This window comes from Heterodontus francisci, chromosome 8 (genome assembly GCF_036365525.1).
Source record: "Heterodontus francisci isolate sHetFra1 chromosome 8, sHetFra1.hap1, whole genome shotgun sequence".
Lineage (NCBI taxonomy): Eukaryota > Metazoa > Chordata > Chondrichthyes > Heterodontiformes > Heterodontidae > Heterodontus > Heterodontus francisci.
This window is the reverse complement of record NC_090378.1, coordinates 82,459,841-82,481,047: the sequence shown is the minus strand read 5'-3', so window position 1 is coordinate 82,481,047 and position 21,207 is coordinate 82,459,841. Positions and strand designations below refer to the sequence as shown.

The window sequence follows — 21,207 nt, the reverse complement described above, 5'->3', positions numbered from 1 at the left end:
AGAAGGGTCACTGACCCGAAACGTTAACTCTGCTTCTCTTTCCACAGATGCTGCCAGACCTGCTGAGTGGTTCCAGCATTTCTTGAAGTTATGTTGAACTTGTATAAGACACTAGTTTGGCCTCAGCTGGAGTATTGTGTCCAGTTCTGGGCGCCGCACTTTAGGAAAGATCTGACGGCATCGGAGAGAGTGCAGAAAAGATTCACGAGAATGGTTCCAGGAATGAAGAACTTCAGTTATGAAGATAGACTGGAGAAGTTAGGACTGTTTTCCTTGGAGAAGAGCAAGCCGAGAGGTGATTTGATAGAGATATTCAAAATCATGAGGGGTCTGGACAGAGTAGACAGAGAAATTGTTCCCACTCGTGAAAGGATTGAGAACGAGAGGGCACAGATTTAAAGTATTTGGTAAGAGAAGCAAAAGAGGCATGAGGAAAAACTATTTCCTGCAGTGAGTGGTTAAGGTTTGGAATGCGCTGCCTGAGAGTGCGGTGAAGGCAGGTTCAATTGAAGCATTCAAAATGGAATTAGACTGTTATATGAAAAAGAAGAATGTAGAAGATAATGAAAGGGTTTTATAGGGTAGATGTGGAGAAAATGTTTCCACTTGTGGGGAAGTCCAAAACTCGAGTTATGGGGAGCAGGCAGGGGAATCGAACTGAGTAAATTGCACTTTTGGAGAGCTGGTGCAGACACGATGGGCCGAATGGCCTCCTTCTGCATTGTAACAATTCTGTGATGCCTGAAACTGATTTTACACGACTCAAACTGAATAATTTAAAGGAGCCTTGAGGTTTGTTAGCTAATATATATTTCAAGTGGGCTAAATAAAGAATCGTGAAATGGAAGATGACACAAAATGAGGTGCAAAGGACATAAATCTGAAAGGGAATTTCAAAATGTTTGTAATTAAAGTTCTGTATCAATGGAGAATATGCTTCTCCTTTACAGTCCTATCAAAGAAGCGCATTTCAGGCATCTCTCCATATATATGAATGTATTAGGAGACCTGAACATTTTCTAACATGACTATCTAACAGACAATATCTTACTTTCCCAAGAAAATAGTCACTTGCTTTCAGTGAAACACAAGGAAAAGATCAACTATTTGAATTTGTAAAATTGTCTAGGCTGCATCTGTGGGAAACACCGTGTCCTCTAGCGTACAGGTATACAGGACCAAGCCCTTGGTGTAGGGTCACCACGAGATCAATGCAAGAATTAGTATTTTGTTGTGTGGGGTCAAGTTAGGATGCAGAAGTCTGTAAGTTGCATGAGGAAGTGAATACTGCGGGAGGTAAGGAATTCCACAGTTTGGAGGTGGTGGAAATGAAATAAGCTCCAGGAGGATACTGCGTAGTGAGTCTTGACATTAAAATGTGATGGCCAGCATAAATCTTTAAGAATATAAGTCAAAACCATGGAGAAGGTGAAGGGATTTACTAAAATATCAGGATAATAGGCTTTAGTCACAAGAAAAGATGAAACTGGAGCTCATTTCGCTAGAACAGAGGAGGTTAAGACCCTAAAAGTCGGCCGAAGAGATCTGGCAGAGATGTTCAAAATGATCAGGGTTTTGATTCTGTAGAAAAAATACATTTCTACTGGTTGGTCAGTTGAAATTTCAGATCAGCACCACAAGAACAAGGAGAGAAGTTAAAAGATTTACTTTTATTATGATGAGGGTTGTTAGGATATCCTGTCAGAAACAGTTGGGAAGCAAGTCTACAATAGCTTTTAAAAAGTGTGAATAAATACTTGAAAAAGGGGAAAAAAGTAGAAGGATGTGGGAAAGGTCAGGGGATAGAATACAGATGTGATGGGTTGAATGCTTTCCTCTGCTGTAAAATTCTCTGATAGGGAATCAGGATTTTTTTTTGCCAGTTACAGACTTGGATGTAGACTAGTTGTTGAATAGTTCGTGTGAACAAGGGCAGATCTTTAAGGAGTAACTAAATGCCCAATGGGTGAACCACTACTTGTGTTGGCTAAAACATCCTCTGGAGCTGAACTCACAGCAAATAAACAACTGGAAGGAGTGAGCAGACATGGTGAAACAGAAACTGGTTATGTGGAAGCAGCGCTCCCCCTCCATTGCGGGTAAGAACCTGATCATCAGATGTCAGGCACTCTCGGGGTTGCTTTATGTGGCGCAGGCCTGTCCCATACCCCACTCCTGTGCCGTGGAAGGCACCTGAGCCAGTTTTATTTGGAGATTGAAAATGGTCCATGTCCACAGGGACACAATGTTCAAACCTCTAGATAAAGGGGGAAAATACATACCCAACGTCACCCTCATCCTGATGGCCACCTTTGTCTGTGGCTGCATCAAGCTGTGTATGGACCTTTGGTACACAAACACCAAGTGTTACTACGTGCTGAAGTACTATCTGTCCCCAGTGTTGCGAAGGATGGGTCTGGCCACGTTAACATGGAACGCTCCATTCAGTTGGACTGTGCCACACCACCTAGTGTGCAGAAAAACACTTTTGACCACAAGTCTGTCAGGTAGCAGTCCACAAGTAATGTCCTCGAAGCCCTGTGGGAAAAGGAGATGGTGGATCCTGTCGGATGGTTCCCCGAGCAGACTGTCAAACTCATTTGGCAGAATGCTTGTTTGTCAGAACGTGCAAACAAGCACCAAGACATAGCTTGGCTGGTGGTGAGAAGGGCCCTCCCCGTCAGATCCTGATGCCCGGAGTGTCTCTGCCTCCGCATGTTGCCCCTGCAGCTGTAGTGAGGAACAGACTGTCATCCACCTCCTTCTGAAATGTGCCTTTGGAAAACAGGTCTGGAAAGAGATGGAGAGGTTCATCATAAGCAGCTCCGTAATGCAGGACGCTTGTTCCCAGGGATGCACACTGAGATAAACATCAACTGCTGCTGGAGGACCACGAACTTGGTGAAAGATGCACTTTGGTCTGCCTGAAACTTGCTGGTCTTCCAGTGCAAAGAGTTGTCGATGACCAAGTGTTGCAGACTGGCACATTCCAAGATCCTGGACTACATGCTGAGGGATGCACTAAAGCTTGGGCCAGCTGCTGCAAAGCTGTGTAAGGCTCTTCTGTCATAGAATGTCCAGGGTTGGAAACTCTGTAAAGCCCCTCAGTCTGTATGCACCAGAGAATGCTTGGCATGAAATATGTTGTAAATACAACCTGTAATGGCAAGTGTAGTGAGGCACCTCGTAGTGTATTGAAAGAAATAAACTGATCTGCATTGCACTTGATGTAATGTCAAATTTGAACTGTTTTGTAATGTACTCAAGCAGGTTTTATGAATGAAGTATATTTTTTGAGGAAAAAAAACAAACTCAAGTGACTAGCAGGAAGGCTGTGTTTATTTCATGTCATTGCAGTTGCTACAATTTGAAATATTTATCATAGAATTCGGCCCATCGTGCCTGTGTTGGGTCTTTTGAAAGAGCTATCCAATTGGTCCAACTTTCCTCTTTCCCTATAGCCCTGCAAATTTCCGCTTTCAAGAGGCTGCATTTTCTGACAATGCGACCACCATGGCGCAGTACTGGCACATAGGCAAATGCAGCCTCAATCAACAGAAACGTCATTGTCTGCGACATCACAGGCAGTAATGAAAATGGGGCTGCTCAATTTGACAAAAAAATTGAACCCAAACCCCCTCACCCCTCAATGGCCGTCATTACGAGGTGACCTTGACGTGCACATGCACAGACGCATGCTGGCAAATGTTCAGCCGCACCCGATGACTGGGTGATGGCTCTGCACATGTTCTGCCTTGTCAGGGGACACTCCCTTTCAAGTATTTATCCAATTCCCTTTTGAAAGTTACTACTGAATCTGCTTCCACCAACCTTTCAGGCAGCGCATTCCGAATCATAACTCACTGCCTAAATAAACTTCTTCTCATTTCTCTTTTTTTTTGCCAGTTACTTTAAATCCGTGTCCTCTGGTTATAGACCCACCTACCAGTGGAAACAGTTTAGCTAGTGAGAACACCGATCACTTAATATTATTTTCAAATAAATATGAAGGGTTATCGCTAGATGACTGGATTTGAGGACAGCAGTATTGTAATTACAGTCAATGAGCATTCCACTTGAATAACACCAGGGTCTCCTAAACTTGGAAGAAAGGTATTCGTACATTTTTAAACTTAAACCAAAGAGGGACGGGCGTATAATGTGTCTGTCAAACTCATTTCTCTATGTTTGTCCCAAACTCAGATTTGAAATGTCCGGCCCAAAGGGGGAGACCCGGGGCTTTGTCCCACACAGAAACACGCTGAACAAGTCTGAGGTCAAGAAACTCTTACAAAAATACAAGAAAGAAAGAGACGAAGCGTCGAAGAAAGGGGAAATCAGCCGAGATAAATTGCAAATGATCGAGACGGCGACGAGAGCACAAATCCGTGAACTGAAGGAAAAGATCAAAACCCTGAACTCGGAGAACAAGAGCCTGAATAAAACTATCAAAAAACTCCAACCCGAGCTGCAGCTAGATGCCAACCCCAGACTCAGGAACAAACTGACCAGGGAGGTAGTAAAAGAACTGAAGGAGAGGGCGGAACAATGCAAGAATCTCCTGCAAGAAAATACCAGGTTACACCAGGAAATAGATCAAATGGCCTCGGATCTGGCTGAGGCGGAAAATGTTAGAAAGCTTTTAGAAGATCGTCTCCAAGCAGCTCAGAGTCAGGTAAGGAATCTGACCAATGAGCATGACCGGGTGTTAAAACTGTGGGAAGAAGCCACGATTCAGAGAGATCAAACCCTGCGGATTAACCGCCTCTTCAGACGGTTCCTGTTTAATCAGCAGAAATCTCACCAGACTTTGGATAAGTGCATTCAGACCATCGCCTCCATCCCCATTTACAGGAGGTTTCAAAAGAGAAACTCTGACGCTATTGTGAAACAGCAGGAGCTGCAGCAGCAGACGGAGAAGATGAAGCAAAAGTTTGTGGATCGGGTGTCGGTGATTCCTAAAGAAAACGAGGCTGCAATTCAGCAAAATCATCGACAAGCATCTACAGAATTTCCCCAAACTGAGAACTATTCTCTACAACACAGAGAGAAGCGGAGAAATCAGTTCGAATAAAGCGGAAGCCTCAATTAATCGGTACACACAGTACGTGGATATGATCACATTGTACTTAATAAATAAAAGTGAATTTTCAATGCGTATGAATCATTTAAAGGTTTATTGTTTCTCAGAAATGTATTTGGCTTTCAGTTTAACGAAAAGCTACTTAATAAGACTATCATGTGAAATCATTTCTAATCTCACCTGTCTGTACATTTTAATCTTTGGCAACACTATAAATTATCCTGCAAGACTGATTAAAAGTGTTTTGTACTGAACTGACTGGGGTTGTCATCCATTTATCAGAAGTACGTCACTCAATATCAACCACGAATAAATGACAATTGTTAAAAAGAAAATAACTTGCATTTATGTAGCGCCTTTCATGACCTCAGAACGTCCCAAAGTGCTTTACAGCCAACAAGACACTTAAAAGTGTAGTCACTTTGTAATCTAAGAACTGCAGCAAGGTCCCACAGACAGCAAGCGATCATGACCAGATAATGTTAGTGCCATGAGGTTTTTTAAGTCCACCCGAAAGGGTAGACAGGAAGGTTTAACTACCAAACAGGACACTTCCTCACTTCCGACAGTGCAGCACTCTCTCAATACAGCATTGCAGTGTCAGTTTATATATTTCTGCTCAAATCTCTGGAATGTTTCTCCTGTTTGCTGGCTTAAATATTTTACTCTTAATCTTACCTCTTATTCTATATCCCTCAATAGCTGCAAATAGTTTGCTTAGCTGCTCTGTCTCACTCATCACGATTTTAAACATCTCTATCAAATCATCCCCTAATCTCTTCTGTTCTGGCAAAAACAGGATAAGCTTTATCCCTTTTATAAATGGATGCTGAAGATAAATTCCAGATCTTATCAACTCAAGATCAAAATTAATAAATGGCTACAAAACAGGAAAATAGTATGTAGGAGTTAATAGAAGTTTCTTGGAGCAGCAGCAAGTGGGAAGTGATGTCCCGCAAGGATCTGTATTGGGACTGCTGTTGTTTACCATATATATGGACTCAGGAATTGTTGGTATGGTGTTCGAGATTTGCAGATGGCATCAAATTGAAAGGCATAACTAATAAGGTGGAGAATGACACAAAATACAGGAAGAAAAACAAGCTTGCAGTGAGCTGATAAATAGCAAATTAAATTAAATATAGAGAAGTGTGAAGTGGTTCATTTTGGTAGGAGGAATAAGGAGGTAATTTAATTCAGTGGAAGGCAAGGAACTAAATGGAGTAGAGGAGCAAAGTGATCTGCGAATACAGATACATAAATCACTACAGGTAACAACACGAGTTGATAAGGTGTGCAGACAAAACACTGGCGTTTATTTCAAGAGAAATAGAAAGCAAAAGCAGGAAGGTAATCTTAAATTTTAGAGAGAATTGGTTAAATCATGCTTGGAGAAGTTATGTTCATTCTGAAACAGTCCAATATCGCTACACTTTTTGAGAAAGACCAGCAGGTTCGAGGATGCCTATTAAGGCGCAAGAGTTACTTGTTATTGCCATTGCTGATGACACCCACAAACCTCAGATGAAAGGTGATACAATGATAGACGGGAGTGCACCAGTTCAGTACAAGCAAGCCATTGCTTTGCTGAAACAGTAATTAGGGTGCCAGAATAAATCTGGGGGTTTCCTTCAATACTATCTTGTTGCGTCTCCTGTATTGTGCCATCTGCTGCATTCTGCATAACCACATCTAGCAACAGCCAGCAGCAGCCAAGGAGTCATCACCACTGGAAGAGCAAGAAAATGCAGAAGTTGCAGCAGATCTGCACATCAGCAGTCAGAGCTATTTGGCAGCAGCTGGTAGACCAGCCTTACCAATGAAAGAAAAATCAGAACCAAAACCTTCATATCACCTGTGCATGAACAATCTTTCAACACCAATCCATCTTAACCCTCCACATTGCAAGAACCCCCTCCCCCAGGCTCCGACCATAATTTGTACAGATGCCGCTGCTATTGATGGCTGAATACCTCAACATAATCCTTACAACAGCCAAATCGTCACTATTTAGTTGTATTAGTTTTAAATGCCTTCACAGACTGGCATTATAGATAAATTTCACCCTAGTGTTACTCTATTGTACTTTTCTTAACTGCTCTCTTTCCCTGTTCTACTGCTTCCAAGAGGTGCTTCCCTCAGTGGTTTCAGCAGGAGTGATGGAAATCTTCTGATGTACAGGTCTGATTGGTAACCTCTAGCAACTTGGGTCTGGACATCTCAGCTGCAGTTTCTCCATCCTCCCACTCATGTTTTGTCTCTCCATAGCACCAAGCTTTTTGTAATTTTTATAAAAGAGCTTAAGGAAGTATGGAGAGAGCCCACTCCATGGACCTCATACTATCTACCTCATTTCTTGAATATCCTGGAGAAGATCTGCCCAACTACCTTTCAATCCCCCAAATGGAATTGGACATAAAAACATGGATTCAAAATTCTCCGTCAAATAACCTCTTCGCTCGCAGATCTTACTGCCTAACCCAATGGCACTAAACTGCTATGCCTCGTTCTTCCTTTAACTTGAAAATAAAGTCACAGACAACTATTGTTAACCTGGATGTGCACAAAGTAGTCAAAGGCTCCTCCCACAGATCTTTAAAGTAATTCACACTCAAGCTCCCAGTTGGGCAATACTTCAGAAACAATCTTCACATTAGGAGCAGCATTCAATGAGCTGGCCAGCAAGATCTTCATGTTAAAAGTCATCACTAAAAGTAGTGACGCAGCTTAATAAAGGCCACAATAAAGCAAACCAAGCACTGGTATTCATTTCTAAAAGGATACAATTGAAAAGCAGAGAAGATATACTGAACTTGTGTAGAACCTTGGTTAGATTACACCAAGTACTCTGACAGTTCTGGTCTCATTATAAAAAGGAAATAGAGGCACTAGAGAAGATGCATGGAATATCTACTGGAATGTTACTGGAACTGAGGGGTTATACGTATCAGGAAAAAATTGAACAGGCTGTGTTTTTCTAGAAAAGAGAAGACAGAGGGTTACCTGATAAAAGGTCTTTGAGATTATGAAAAGGTTTGATAGGAAGACATAGAGAAGATATTTCCACTTACAGGGGAGATCAGAAGCAGGGGCATAAATAAAACCTAAATCCAATAGGGAATTCAGGATAAACTTCTTTATCTAGTGACTGGTTAAAATGTGGAACTCACTACCATGATGAATAGTTCAAGTGAACAGCATAGATGCATTTAAGGGGAAGCTAGGTAAACACAAGAAGGAGAAAGGAATCAAAGAAACTGTTGATGGGATTAGATGAAGAAGGGTGGAAGGAGGTTGTATGCAGCATAAACACCAGCATGGACCTGTTGGGCCAAATGGCCTGTTTCTGTGCTATAAGTACTATGTACTGTACTCTGTAATATTAGGAGCAGCATCAAGTGGCCTGGACAGCAAAATCTGAAACTGCTGGTCTGTAATTCAAAGATCGACACAGGCTTATTTAATTATTAAATTGGGAGAATAAATAGGTGCATTAGAGGGACAGAATAACTTTTAAGTTTTACCATCTGGCTCCTTGCTGGCATTTGAAGGACTCACTCCCAAGAAAATCCCAACCGCATATTGCCCTCGTCTGCCTGGCAGCCATCCAAAACTGCATCATAATGTTACCAGCAACAAATAGGATCCCTGGCAACTGAATAAAGAGTAGACACTTAATCACCATCAAGCTTCTGATCACTGACTCTTAGGGAGTGTAATTTATCACTTCAAAAGAACCAATTCTTTCTTAAGACTGATCACCTTCCTCATTTTATTGTAGACTATTGATTAAGAGCGTTCCTACAGTTGTTAGTCCTAACTGTACTGGGACAAACAAGCAGCTAAAATTGGACTATATGTGCAACTTTCTGATGAATCCAAAGAAACAGCAGGCGCTCTCCTCGATGAATATTTACAAATGGTAGACGGATTGGAGATCTTCAGCCTCCTCAGATGATCTATTGTTATATAGCTCAGGACCCCATCCTAAGTAAATCTGAAGATCAAGTACTTTTTATAGAAAAGTGGTGATACATGTATGTTCAACAGCAAAATCCATTATATTTTTAGGCTTATTGCACCATTGGAAACAAGTCCATTTTGGTAATGGGCTGGGGCCACGAGACTATGACTTAATTAAATCAATCATTTCTGGCAAGTTGGAAGCTTGACAATTTTGGTTCCCCCCCCCAACCCCCAAGTAACTTTGGAGTTCACTCCTTTGCCACAAAATAGTTATATTTTTCTATAGTTTAGTGGTCTAATGCCCTTTGCACCACATTATTGATAGTTTTATTTTACAACTCCCAAGACTCAATATTGATCTTGTGTCACTCAATCCCTGCACAGTTCTAATCAGAACGCAATTCACTCTTTGAATCTCATGCTGGCTCTTTGTAAAACTACAAAAGGCAAAAGATCTGGTTAGAGTGTTTCTTACCTCGGAAATTTTTCAGTATGTTGCACATGTGCGTGGTACATTTCAGAAAATTAGATTGTGACAAAGGCACACAATAATCAAACCTTGCATTGTAATGGAGGTCACTGACCACTTTCAATCAAATAACTTGGATACAGATATTAGAAGGCTGACTTCTTAGTGGAAATCTTTCAATATTTTTTCCAATCTATAACCATAGATTTAGATTTGAAACTTACAGATAAATAAAAGACAAGGTGCTACAGAGTTAGATAACCACTTGAGCCCAGATTGATGGGTTGAAAGTCTCCTTTTTCCCTAGCCATAGGGATTGTATGTGAAATGAGTTTCAGGCAGGGTTAATCCAGTTCCTGGTGGGTGTTACTCTGCACCACAAAGCTGCTCTGAATATGGAAGTAAGTTCTCAATGCCAGTGGATGGCTGGTGTGAAAATAGAAATGCCACAGCAAGACAATGGAAGGCACTTCCCTAAATGCAGATTGGGGTTAGGATATCTTACAGCAGTGTAGACAGAACTTTATTTGGTATCTAACCCATTCCGTACTTGACCAGGAAAAAAAATCGACAGACAGTGAATGTCAGTAAGTGGAAAGTACTAATCCTGCTGGCTTTGAGCATTAAAAAAAAGCTTCAGAAACAAACCATATAGCCAAGGTTTGCTCATGGTATCAAGTGTCAGCTGCTGGTATAAACAAAACAAATGGTCACCACATTTTCTTCCAAAAGGAAAAACAAAACAACTGTAGCCCAGCAAGAGGCAAGATCTTCAGGAGAGGAGAGAAAATGGGGAAAAATTCAGACCATCATTTTTGATAAACATAACATTTGAATCAAATCACATTTATTTTTCACCATTCATTGAAGTAACCAGGTTCTTTTCTACATGTACATTTACCAACTTTAGATGGATCTGAAAAGAGCTAGCTGCTACTGTCACGTTATTTTTTATTCATAGGAAGTTAGCTGAACACTGTCGCTGGAAATTTAGAGAACAGATTATATACAAGAAAATATTTTCAAAAGCTGTCCATTGTAACTCAACCCAATTAAAATTGTATTTACCATCCAGAAATGCAAAGGTAATTTCAAAGACGTATTTAGACTTCTGAATATGTACAGCTGTCAAAAATATCTGGTTATTAAAAGCTCTGGTTTAATTTTGTGTAACTTAAAACAGCATTTCAACAGAAAATACTGGCCCTTTACAAACACACACACACGCACACACTGACTCTCTGTAAAGATGTACAAACAGCCCCCCCACCAAAAAAAACAAGTTGAAAAGTGTTCCCAATGAAAAAAAAGAAATCTTAGGATCATTCTTCTAAAAGGTTTTACAACAGAAAATAATCCTATACTGGTGCAGAATATAAAAATGAACTTTAGAAAAAAAGGACAAGATTGGAAGTGGGTTATAAAGTCTCTGCACTAAGTAACATCAGATCTGTGAGGATGTAAAATTACTAATCGCTTCACTCTTTGTACTCCAGAAACTGTTGTAGTCTTTTTCTGTGTTCTGATGAAAGCTGGACAGCTCTGAAATTAAAAATGATTCAACATAAACCAGTTTCTGCTTTTAGATTCGTAAGTTATTGAATATGTTTATTTGAACATTGCACAAGGCTTTGAGAGAAAACTTCCAGTTTCATCTAAAGTTAATTTTATCACAATTATCTTAAGCAAACTTATTTAGCAAGGCCATCAGGAGAGCTTTTTGAGCCAGTACGTAGAAAATCCTACAAGGGAAGGGGCAGTACTGGACCTAATCCTAGGGAATGAAGCTGGACAAGTGGTAGAAGCGTCAGTGGGGGAACATTTCGGGGAAGTGACTATAACTCTGTAAGAGTTAAGGTAGTTATGGAAAAGGGCAAATACGGGCCGGAAATAAAGGTGCTGAATTGGGGGAAGGCCAATTTTGATATGATAAAACAGGATCTGGCCAAAGTGGACTGGGAGCAGCTACTTGCATCAGACCAGTGGGAGTCATTCAAAGAGGAAATAGTGAGGGTTCAGAGCCAACATGTACCCGTTAAGGTGAAGGGTAGGACCAACAAGTCCAGGAAACCCTGGATGTCAAGTGATGTAGAGGATTGGATCAGGAAAAAAAAAAAAGAGGCTTATGGCAGATTCTGAAAACAGCAGAGGCACTAGAGGAGTATAGAAAGTGTAGGGGGGTACTAAAAAAAAGTAATTAGGAGAGTGAAGAGTGGACATGAAAAAACACTGGCGGATAAGATAAAGAAAACTCTTAAGGCGTTTTATAAGTATATTAAGGGCAAGAGGATAACTAGGGAAAGAGTGGGGCCCATTAGGGACCAAAGTGGCAATCTGAGTGTGGAGCCAGAGGACAGAGGTGAGGTTTTAAATGACTACTTTGCATCTGCGTTCACTATGGAGAAGGACGATGTAGGTGCAGAGATCAGGGAGGGGGATTGTGATATACTTGAACATATTAGCATTGAAAGGGAGGAAGTATTAGTTGTTTCAGCGGGTTTAAAAATGGATAATCTCCAGGCCCAGATGAGATGTATCCCAGGCTGCTATGTGAGGCAAGGGAGGAGATAGCAGGGGGTCTGACACAAATTTTCAAATCCTCTCTGGCCACAGGAGAGGTACCAGAGGACTGGAGGACAGCGAATGTGGTGCCACTATTCAAGAAGGGTAGCAGGGATAAACCAGGTAATTACAGGCCAGTGAGTCCAACATCAGTGGTAGGGAAAATATTGGAAAAAATTCTGAGGGACAGGATTAACCTCCACTTGGAGAGGCAGGGATTAATCAGGGATACTTAGCATGGCTTTGTCAGAGGGAGACCATGTCTAACTAACTTGATTGAATTTTTCGAGGCGGTGACTAGATGTGTAGATGAGGGTAAAGTAGTTGATGTAGTCTACATGGACTTCAGTAAGGCTTTTGATAAGGAGATTGGTTAAGAAGGTAAGAGCCCACGGGATCCAGGGCAATTCGGCAAAGTGGATCCAAAATTAGCTTAGTGGCAGGAGGCAGAGGGTGATGGTCGAGGGTTGTTTTTGCGAGTGGAAGCCTGTGACCAGTGGTGTACCGCAGGGATCGGTGCTGGGACCCTTGCTGTTTGTAGTGGACATTGATGATTTAGACGTGAATATAGGAGGCATGATAAGTAAGTTCGCAGATGACATGAAAATTGGTGGTGTCGTAAATAGTGAGGAGGAAAGCCTTAGATTACAGGATGATATAGATGGGCTGGGAAGATGGGCAGAGCACTGGCAAATGGAATTTAATCCTGAGAAGTGTGAGGTGATGCATTTTGGGAGGACTAACAAGGCAAGGGAATATACAATGGATGGTAAGACCCGAGGAGGTACAGAAGGTCAGAGAGACCTTAGTGTACTTGTCCATAGATCACTGAAGGCAGCAGCACAGGTAGATAAGGTGGTTAGGAGGGCATATGGGATACTTGCCTTTATCAGCCGAGGCACAGAACATAAGAGCAGGGAGGTTATGATGGAGCTGTTAGGCCACTGCTGGAGTACTGTGTACAGTTCTGGGCACCACACTATAGGAAGGATGTGATTGCAGTGGAGAAGGTGCAGAGGAGATTCACCAGGATGTTGACTGGGCTGGAGCATTTCAGCTATGAAGAGAGACTGAAAAGGCTAGGGTTGTTTTCCTTAGAGCAGAGAAGGTTGAGGGGAGACATGATTGAGGTATACAAAATTATGAGAGGCATTGATAGGTTAGATAGGAAGAAACTTTTCCCTTAGCAGAAGGGTCAATAACTAGGGGTCATTGACTTAAGGTAAGGGGCAGGAGGTTTAGAGGAGAGTTGAGGAAAAATGCTTTCACCCAGAGGGTGGTTGGAATCTGGAATGCACTGCCTGACGAGGTGGTAGAGGCAGGAACCATAACAACATTTAAGAAGTATTTAGATGAGCACTTGAAACGCCATAGCATACAAGGCTACGGGCCAAGTGCTGGAAAATGGGATTATAATAGTTAGGTGCTTGATGGCTGGCTATACGATGGGTCGAAGGGCCTGTTCCTGTGCTATACAACTCTATCAGAGAGAGAGCTGGAAATGTACCTTGTAGTACTATATAGAACATTAGAGCAAGCATAAAAGACAGACTTACTTTAAATGGTCTCCAAAGGTGGTGGTTATCCTGTAAATTGCAGTTTTCAAGGAGGCACGAAGGGCAAATCTCAGTGTCTTGTAAGAAGAATCTATCAGGGTGCCAGTGGACCTAGCTGGTTTGCTGGAGGCATGAGGCAGTTTAAAATGTCTGTCTACAGCCTGTTTAAAAAGAAATAATACAATCTCAGTCATGGATTGGAGATTTAAAAGGATCTTTAAAGGAAATCTGAAAGAAAATGGAAAATTCTGTCAGCATCTGAAAGATAGATTTATCTGGTCTGAAATATAAATTAATGCTAACAAAAAGATAGTTTGATCAAGTCTTTCTCTTTCAGATGCTGTGCCTAGTTTGTACTGGATTCAGAAACGGAATGGCACAGTGAATTAAAAGCGGTCATTTCACCCTGGGAACTGCACCTACATCCAGTTTGATTGATGAGACAGAAACTCTGCCTTTCTGATGGTTCCAATGTTTCATATGAAAGGATCTGAACCAGTTTTAACATAGCTCCAAGTATCTGCAAGTATATGGGAAATGCAAACATCATAACAGTAGAAAGTGATCATCTTCGATTGGGGCAAAAGTGAATTGTTGGAAGCTTCTCCTTGTAACAGTCATGTTTGTTTGTAGTGTGAACCTATACTCAAAGTGTGAAAGTACATCATTTCTGGCTATAGATACACCGCCCTATCTTAATAAGTGAACAAATGCACACAATTATTTGAGAACTACAAAAATTAATTACCCATGACACTGAGGCAGCATATGACTTTCGCTCGAGTCTCCCATACCCCACACTGATCCGAAGCCCCCACATGACACTCAAGAAATTAGGAATGTTTACTGCGCCAACAGTCATATTTCAAATAAGCAACTCAAGGAGTGAATTACAGATTTGCAATTTCAGGATACACACTTCTTGACAAGTCAAATGCGTGAGCCAAGTAAGTAATGTGGTAACTGAACAGACTGATTGGCTACAACCCATGAGCTTTTAGTATCCAGTTCCTCTCCAATATGAAAAAAAACCTCAGTTATATAATCAGAGGTCCTGATTGACAGAATTACATTGCTAATGTGGATGGGCCCCAAGTTAGCCTCAGGACTCACTACGTCTTGTCGGGTTAATGGGATTTAATTAGTGTGGGTTTAACTAGTGTGGGGAGGGGAGAGTAGAAGAAAAATAAAGTGAAGATTGAGGTAGACATACAATTCTAATCACAGACCATTTACTATAATAATCTAAAGCACGTGAAGAAAAAGCATTACAGATGCATACTGCAGTGCCTGGCACATCATATAAAAGCTTACCTCCTGGAGAGAGAGCATAGTACACATAATGGATGACAGTGTTGTCTGTACTACACCGTATCTGTCCTCTGTAAACGAGGCTGCTACAAGATGGGAGAGACCTGCAAAAAAAAATACAGCAAATGAATTCAAACACCAGCAAAATTAAATAAAATCTCACCATTCTACTAGAACAGTCTGGAAAAAAAAGACAAGAGTTCAATCTGGATTTGTTGTAGACTGATTAACATTTAAAGTTTACCAGCTGCAGAAAGACTAATGATTGACTAACCAGAGTAAAAAACATGGAGGAAAAAAAAAGTTGCTCTCACTATTTATTCTGGCAAGTGGGGTTTTGGGTTTATTAAATGAGACTTAAATTACATCACTAAATCTATGACAATTGATGTTGTTACGACAGAGGCAGGAGGAGTGCACTGTTTATTCTAGCTCCACTTCTCCACAGGCCACAATATATATTTAAATTTTCCCCTTACCAATACAGTGAATCATATACTCTTTTTCCCCAGAATAAAACACACTAACCAGGTTTTATAATAAACAAAATTATCAGATTACAAAACAAGTATTAACCAGTAATGAAGTAAAGCATAAACACAGATTGAAATTTTAAAGTTCCCCTTTTACCTCACGCATACGTACACGAACACACACACGCATACGAACACACACACGAACACGCACACACACGAACACGCACACACACGAGCACGCACGTTAATCAGAAAAATAAAAGGGATTTTTTTATTCAGAGCTCTGTTACAGACAAAAAAAACACTAGGGATGAATATTGCTCATTTTTGAAGAAAACAGCAGATGAGATATGTTGTGTTCCAAAGCTGGCATCCGCTCTAGCCTCCGAATACACGTAGATGGGTCACTGGGATCTTTTAGAGGCGGCGTTGAAAATTAATTTAGCAGACTTTTCTTCAAAGACGGGAGATGAGATGAGTTGACACAGTGGACTTCTCAGGGTCTATTAGAGAGGTGCTGGAAAGCTGAGCTGGGTTGTGGTCGTCTCTCCTTCCTTGGGAATTCTCTTCCCTTTCTGCAGGCTTGACTCTTTAAACATTCAGCAAGAATCTTGTCTCTTCCTCCGTGACACTTCTTCAGCAGACTTGTCCTGTCAAGGGGCACGCGACTATCACTGCTCTGCCCACATCTTCCCCAGTTACCAGGGTTTCTATTCTATTTTTAACTTGAGTCATGTGACAACCAGTAAATGTTGTTGCCAAATTAATTCTCAGTCCAGTTCTGATGAAAGGTCACAGACCCGAAACGTTAACTCTGCTTCTCTCTCCACAGATGCTGCCTGACCTGCTGAGTATTTCCAGCACTTTCTGTTTTTAGCTCTTTCAGTGTCCTCTTGATGAGCCTCTTGAAAAAAAAACTGGTCCTACATTTCTTCAGTTTGACTATGAATGCTTTAAAAAATATTTTTAACAAAAAGAGAAGCACTTTCATAATATCCAAAACAATCCAGTTATTTAGTTCAATTCTAAGCTCTCGAGCACCTTGATAACTTGTTCCTGCAGATCAGCAGCTTGTGCTGGCAATAGTGTCAATTGGCTGGACACTCTGGTCCATTTGGGATTTTAACCGTCAACCAATATTGATTTGATCCAGTCAATCCAGAGATACAACCAGAGCAAGAAAACGCATGTCTCAGTGGTTTTAAATAAAAAAGCCTTTAGTATCCAACAGGAAATGGGGAGAATTTAAAATAAGAACAGAAAATGTTGGAAACGCTCTACAGGTCTGGCAGCATCTGTGGAGAGAGAACAGGTTAATGTTTCAGGTCGATAGCCTTTCATCAGAACTGGATGGATTTAAATAGATATTCATAACTTCAGCTACTTTTAAAACTGAAGGAAGAACAGCAAAATTGATAGCAAACCTAAAATATAGGAAGTGTAATTAAAGCCTTTTTTTAAAAAAACCTCATTTAAAATTGTTATAATTTTATTGCATAAAATGAATACAAGACAGTCACTGACAGCTGAAAAATCTTTATTTTTAAAAGATTATTGTACAAGAGAGTTATGCATGCTCGCATGTGTCGGAAAAGCCCTGCATTCTCTTCTAGTTAACAGGTTAATCACCATTTATGAAGCTCTGCCAGCAAGGAGTGAAACATAAAATTTTATTCCCACTTTCAAAAAATTTCCATAGCCAGCTGTATATAACACGTTTGTATCTTTGGTGGGGCGGGCGGGGAGGGAGGATATTTAGAGAATTTCAACATAAGTACATACATACACTGGCTAATTTCCTGTGACATTATTCAAGCCGAGTCAGAGGACGGAATATTTCATCCCTCTCATTGCCGCAATGACCCTTACCTATGACTTCACCGATAGCCCTTTGCCTACTGTTACTTTTCACACTTTAACCCACTCTATGGGGTGGATGTTGTAGTCCTGCAGCCAGGAGTAGCAGTGGGTGCAAAAAATGGCAGTTGGCACACATCTCATTATGATATGCAGGGTGGCTCCCTGCACCGCCCTCCCCACCCCCCCACCACCAATCATGTGGCGTATGGGGAAGAAAAGAAAGGAGAAGGGTTAGCAGTATTAAGGAAAACATTATAGTGCTGGAGAGAGAGGAAGTCTGAGAGGGGTCAAGGACAGAATCTATTTGGTTAGAGCCAAGAAACAATAGAGGTACCATTAGGTTGTATTCTATAGGACACCACCTGGTGGGAAACTAATAGAGGAACACATTTGCAAGGAAATTACAGAGAGGTGCAAGAATTACAGAGTAGTTATAATGGGAGACTTTAATTATTCTAATATAGACTTGGATAATAGGGCACAGAAGGGCAAGAGTTTCCAGAGTGCGTTCAGGAGAAGTTTCTACATCAGTATATTTCCAGTCCAATGAGGAAGGAGGCATTTTGCTGCACCTGGTTTTGGGGAATGAGGTGGGTCAAGTGAATCAAGTGTCAGTCGTGGAACATTTAGTGGACAGTGATGATAGCATCATAAGGTTTAGGTTAGCTATGGAAAAGGATAAGGAGCAATCCAGAGTAAAAATAATTAATTGGGGGAGGGCCAACTTCAATGGATTGAGAACAGATCTGGCCCAGCTAAAGTGGAATCAAAGATTGGCAGGCAAAAATGTAACTGAACAATGGGCTGCCTTTAAAGAGGAGATAGTTTGGATACAGTCAAGGTACCTTCCCACAAGGGGGAAAAGGTAGGGCGATCAGTCAGAGCTCCCTGGCTGATGAAAGAGATAGAGAGTAAGATGAAGCAGAAAAAGTGTACATATGACAGATGCCAGGTGGATAATACAATTGAGAACCAGGCTGAATATAGAAGGTTCAGAGGGGAAGTGAATAAAACAAATAAGAGCAGCAAAGAGACAGTATGAGAAGAGACTGGCAGCTAACATACAAGGAGTTCCTCAAGGTAGTGTCCGAGGCCCAACCATCTTCAGCTACTTCATCAATGACCTTCTCTCCATCATAAGGTCAGAAGTGGGGATGTTCGCTGATGATTGCACAATGTTCAGCATCATTCGTGACTCCTCAGATACTGAAGCAGCCCATGTCCATATGCAGCAAGATCTGGACAACATCCAGGCTTGGGCTGATAAGTGGCAAGTAACATTCGTGCCACACAAGTGTTGGGCAATGACCATCTCAAACAAGAGAATCTAACCATCTCCCCATGACATTCAACGGCATTACCATTGCTAAATCCCCTATCAACATCCTGGGGGTTACCACTGACCAGAAACTGAACTGGACCAGCCACATTAATACAGTGGCTATAAGAGCAGTCAGAGGCTGGGAATTCTGCGGCGAGTAACTCACCTCCTGACTGCCCAAAGCCTGTCCACCATCTACAAGGCACAAGTCAGGAGTGTGATGGAATACTCTTCACTTACCTGGATGGATGCAGCTCCAACAACACTCGAGAAGCTCGACACCATCCAGGACAAAGGAGACCACTTGATTGGCACCCATTCTACCAACATTCACTCCCTCCACCACCGATGCACCATGGCAGCAGTGTGTACCATCTACAAGATGCACTGCAGCAACTCACTAAGGCTCCTTCGACAGCACCTTCCAAACCCATGACCTCTACCACCTAGAAGGAGAAGGGCAGCAGATGCATGGAAACGCCACCACCTGCAACTTCCCCTCCAAGCCACACATCATCCTGACCTGGAACTATATCGTTGTCCCTTCACGGTCACTGGTCAAGATTCAGGAACTCCCTTCCTAACAGCCCTGTGGGTATGCCTGCACCCCAAGGACTGCAGCAGTCCAAGCCAGCAGCTCACCACCACCTACTTAAGGGCAATTAGGGATGGGCAATAAATGCTGGCCTAGCCAGCGACGCCCACATCCCACAAATGAATAAAAAAAATCCAAAAGTCTTCTATAGGCATATAAATAGTAAAGGAGTGGTAAAAGGAGGAGTGGGGATGATTAGGGAGCATGGAGGCAGGAGGCAGAGTTGAGGTACTAAATGAGTACTTTGCCTTGACCAAAGAAGATACTGCCCAAGTCACGGTGAAAGAGAGGGTAGTTGAGACACTGGATGGGCTAAAAATTGATGAAGCGGAGGTACCAGATAGGCTGGCTGTACTTAAAGTCACCAGAACTGGATGAGATGAATCCTAGGATGCTGAGAGAAGTAAGGGAGGAAATTACAGAGCACTAGCCGTAATCTTCCAATCCTCCTTAGATGCAGTGATGGTGTCAGAGGACTGGAGATTTGCAAATCCTACATCCATGTTTAAAAAAGGGTGTAAGGATATGCCCAGCAATTACAGGCCAGTCAGTTTAACCTCAGTGGTGGGAAAGCTTTTAGAAACGATAATTCGGGACACAATTTAAAGTCATTTGCACAAATGTGGATTAATTAAGGAAAGCCAGCACAGATTTCTTAAGGGCAAATCATGTTTAACTAACTTGCTTGAGCTTTTTGATGAGGTAACAGATGGTTGATGAGGGCAACGAGGTTAATGTGGTGTACACGGACTTCCAAAAGGCATTTGATAAAGTGCCACATAACAGGCTTGTCAGCAAAGTTAGAGCCATGGAATAAAAGGGTCAGTAGCAGCATGGATACAAAATTGGCTGAGTGACAGGAAACAGAGAGTACTGGTGAACTGTTGTCTTTTGGACTGGAGGAAGGTATTACAGTGGGGTTCCCCAGAGATCAGTATTAGGACCACTGCATTTCTTGATCTATATTAATGATCTAGACTTGGGTGTACAGAGCACAATTTCAAAATTTGCAGATGACATAAAACTTGAAAATATTGTGAACTGTGAGGAGGATAGTGATAAACTTCAAGAGGACATAGACAGGATGGTGGAATGGGTAGACAAGTGGCAGATGAAATTTAATGCATAGAAATGTGAAGTGGTTCATTTTAGTAGGAAGAATGAGGAGAGGCAATATAAATTCAAGGGTACAAATCTAAAGGGGGTGCAGGAGCAGAGGGACACAAATCATTGAAGGTGGCACGGCAGGTTGAGAAAGCAGTTAATAAAGCATACGGGATCCTGGGCTTTGTAAATAGGGGCATAGAGTACAAAAACAAGGAAGTTATGATAAAACTGTAAAAAAACACTGGTTCAGCCTCAACTCATTTCTGGGCCCCACGCGTTAGGAAGGATGTGAAGGCATTAGAGAAGATGCAGAAAAGATTCACAAGAATTGTTCCATGGATGAAAAACTTCAGTTATGTGGATAGGCTAGAAAAGCTGGGTCTGTTCTCCTTGGAGAAGAGAAGGATTAAGAGGAGATTTGATAGAGCTGATCAAAATCATGAGGGGTCTGGACAGAGTAGATAGGGAGCACCTGTTCTCATTAGAGGAAGAATTCAGAAATAGGAGGATTTAAGGTGATTGGCAAAAGAAGCGACAGCGACATGAGGAAAATCTTTTTTACGCAATGAGTAGTTAGGATCTGGAATATACTGCCCGAGTGTGGTGGAGGCAAATTTAATCAAGGCCTTCAAAAGAGAATTAGATAATTAGAAGAGAACAATTGCAGGTCTACGGGGAAAGGGTAGAGGAGTGGGGACTAGGTGAATTGCTCCTGCAGAGAGCTGGCACAGACACGATGGGCCAAATGGCCTCCTTCTGTGCTGTAACCATTCTATGAATTAACCATATAGCTTGGGACTAGAATCACGTGCATGCCAGACTTGACTGGGTGATAGGGAAGGACATAAAAATGAACTGGTCACTTTCTGGAGTTAGCCCACAAGCTACCAGAATTTCTGAA

General features: G+C 41.7%; 2 protein-coding genes across 2 annotated transcripts in view; one reads left to right on the top strand and one right to left on the bottom strand.

Annotated features, from left to right (window-relative positions):
- The first annotated feature begins 60 nt into the window (after positions 1 to 60).
- zgc:113691 (uncharacterized protein LOC503529 homolog) lies at positions 61 to 5,337 on the top strand. The gene is made up of 2 exons (XM_068036481.1): positions 61 to 295; positions 4,204 to 5,337. Exon 2 carries the CDS (start codon positions 4,211 to 4,213, stop codon positions 5,072 to 5,074), a length of 864 nt encoding a protein of 287 aa, XP_067892582.1. The 5' UTR covers positions 61 to 295; positions 4,204 to 4,210; the 3' UTR covers positions 5,075 to 5,337.
- A 5,011-nt stretch (positions 5,338 to 10,348) lies between these two features.
- The window catches only part of ndc1 (NDC1 transmembrane nucleoporin), a 48,905-nt gene continuing 38,046 nt past the window's right edge, over positions 10,349 to 21,207 (bottom strand). Inside the window, exons 16-18 of the mRNA XM_068037509.1 lie at positions 14,951 to 15,051; positions 13,637 to 13,797; positions 10,349 to 11,060 (exon numbers count right to left, since the gene is read on the bottom strand). Of these exons, the coding sequence (XP_067893610.1) occupies positions 10,997 to 11,060; positions 13,637 to 13,797; positions 14,951 to 15,051 (326 nt within the window). The 3' untranslated portion in view covers positions 10,349 to 10,996. The remainder of the gene's footprint in view (positions 11,061 to 13,636; positions 13,798 to 14,950; positions 15,052 to 21,207) is intronic.

Coding starts and splice junctions, on each gene's coding strand:
- zgc:113691 (XM_068036481.1), top strand. CDS start 4,211: ATGTCCGGCCCAAAGGGGGAGACCCGGGGCTTTGTCCCACACAGAAAC.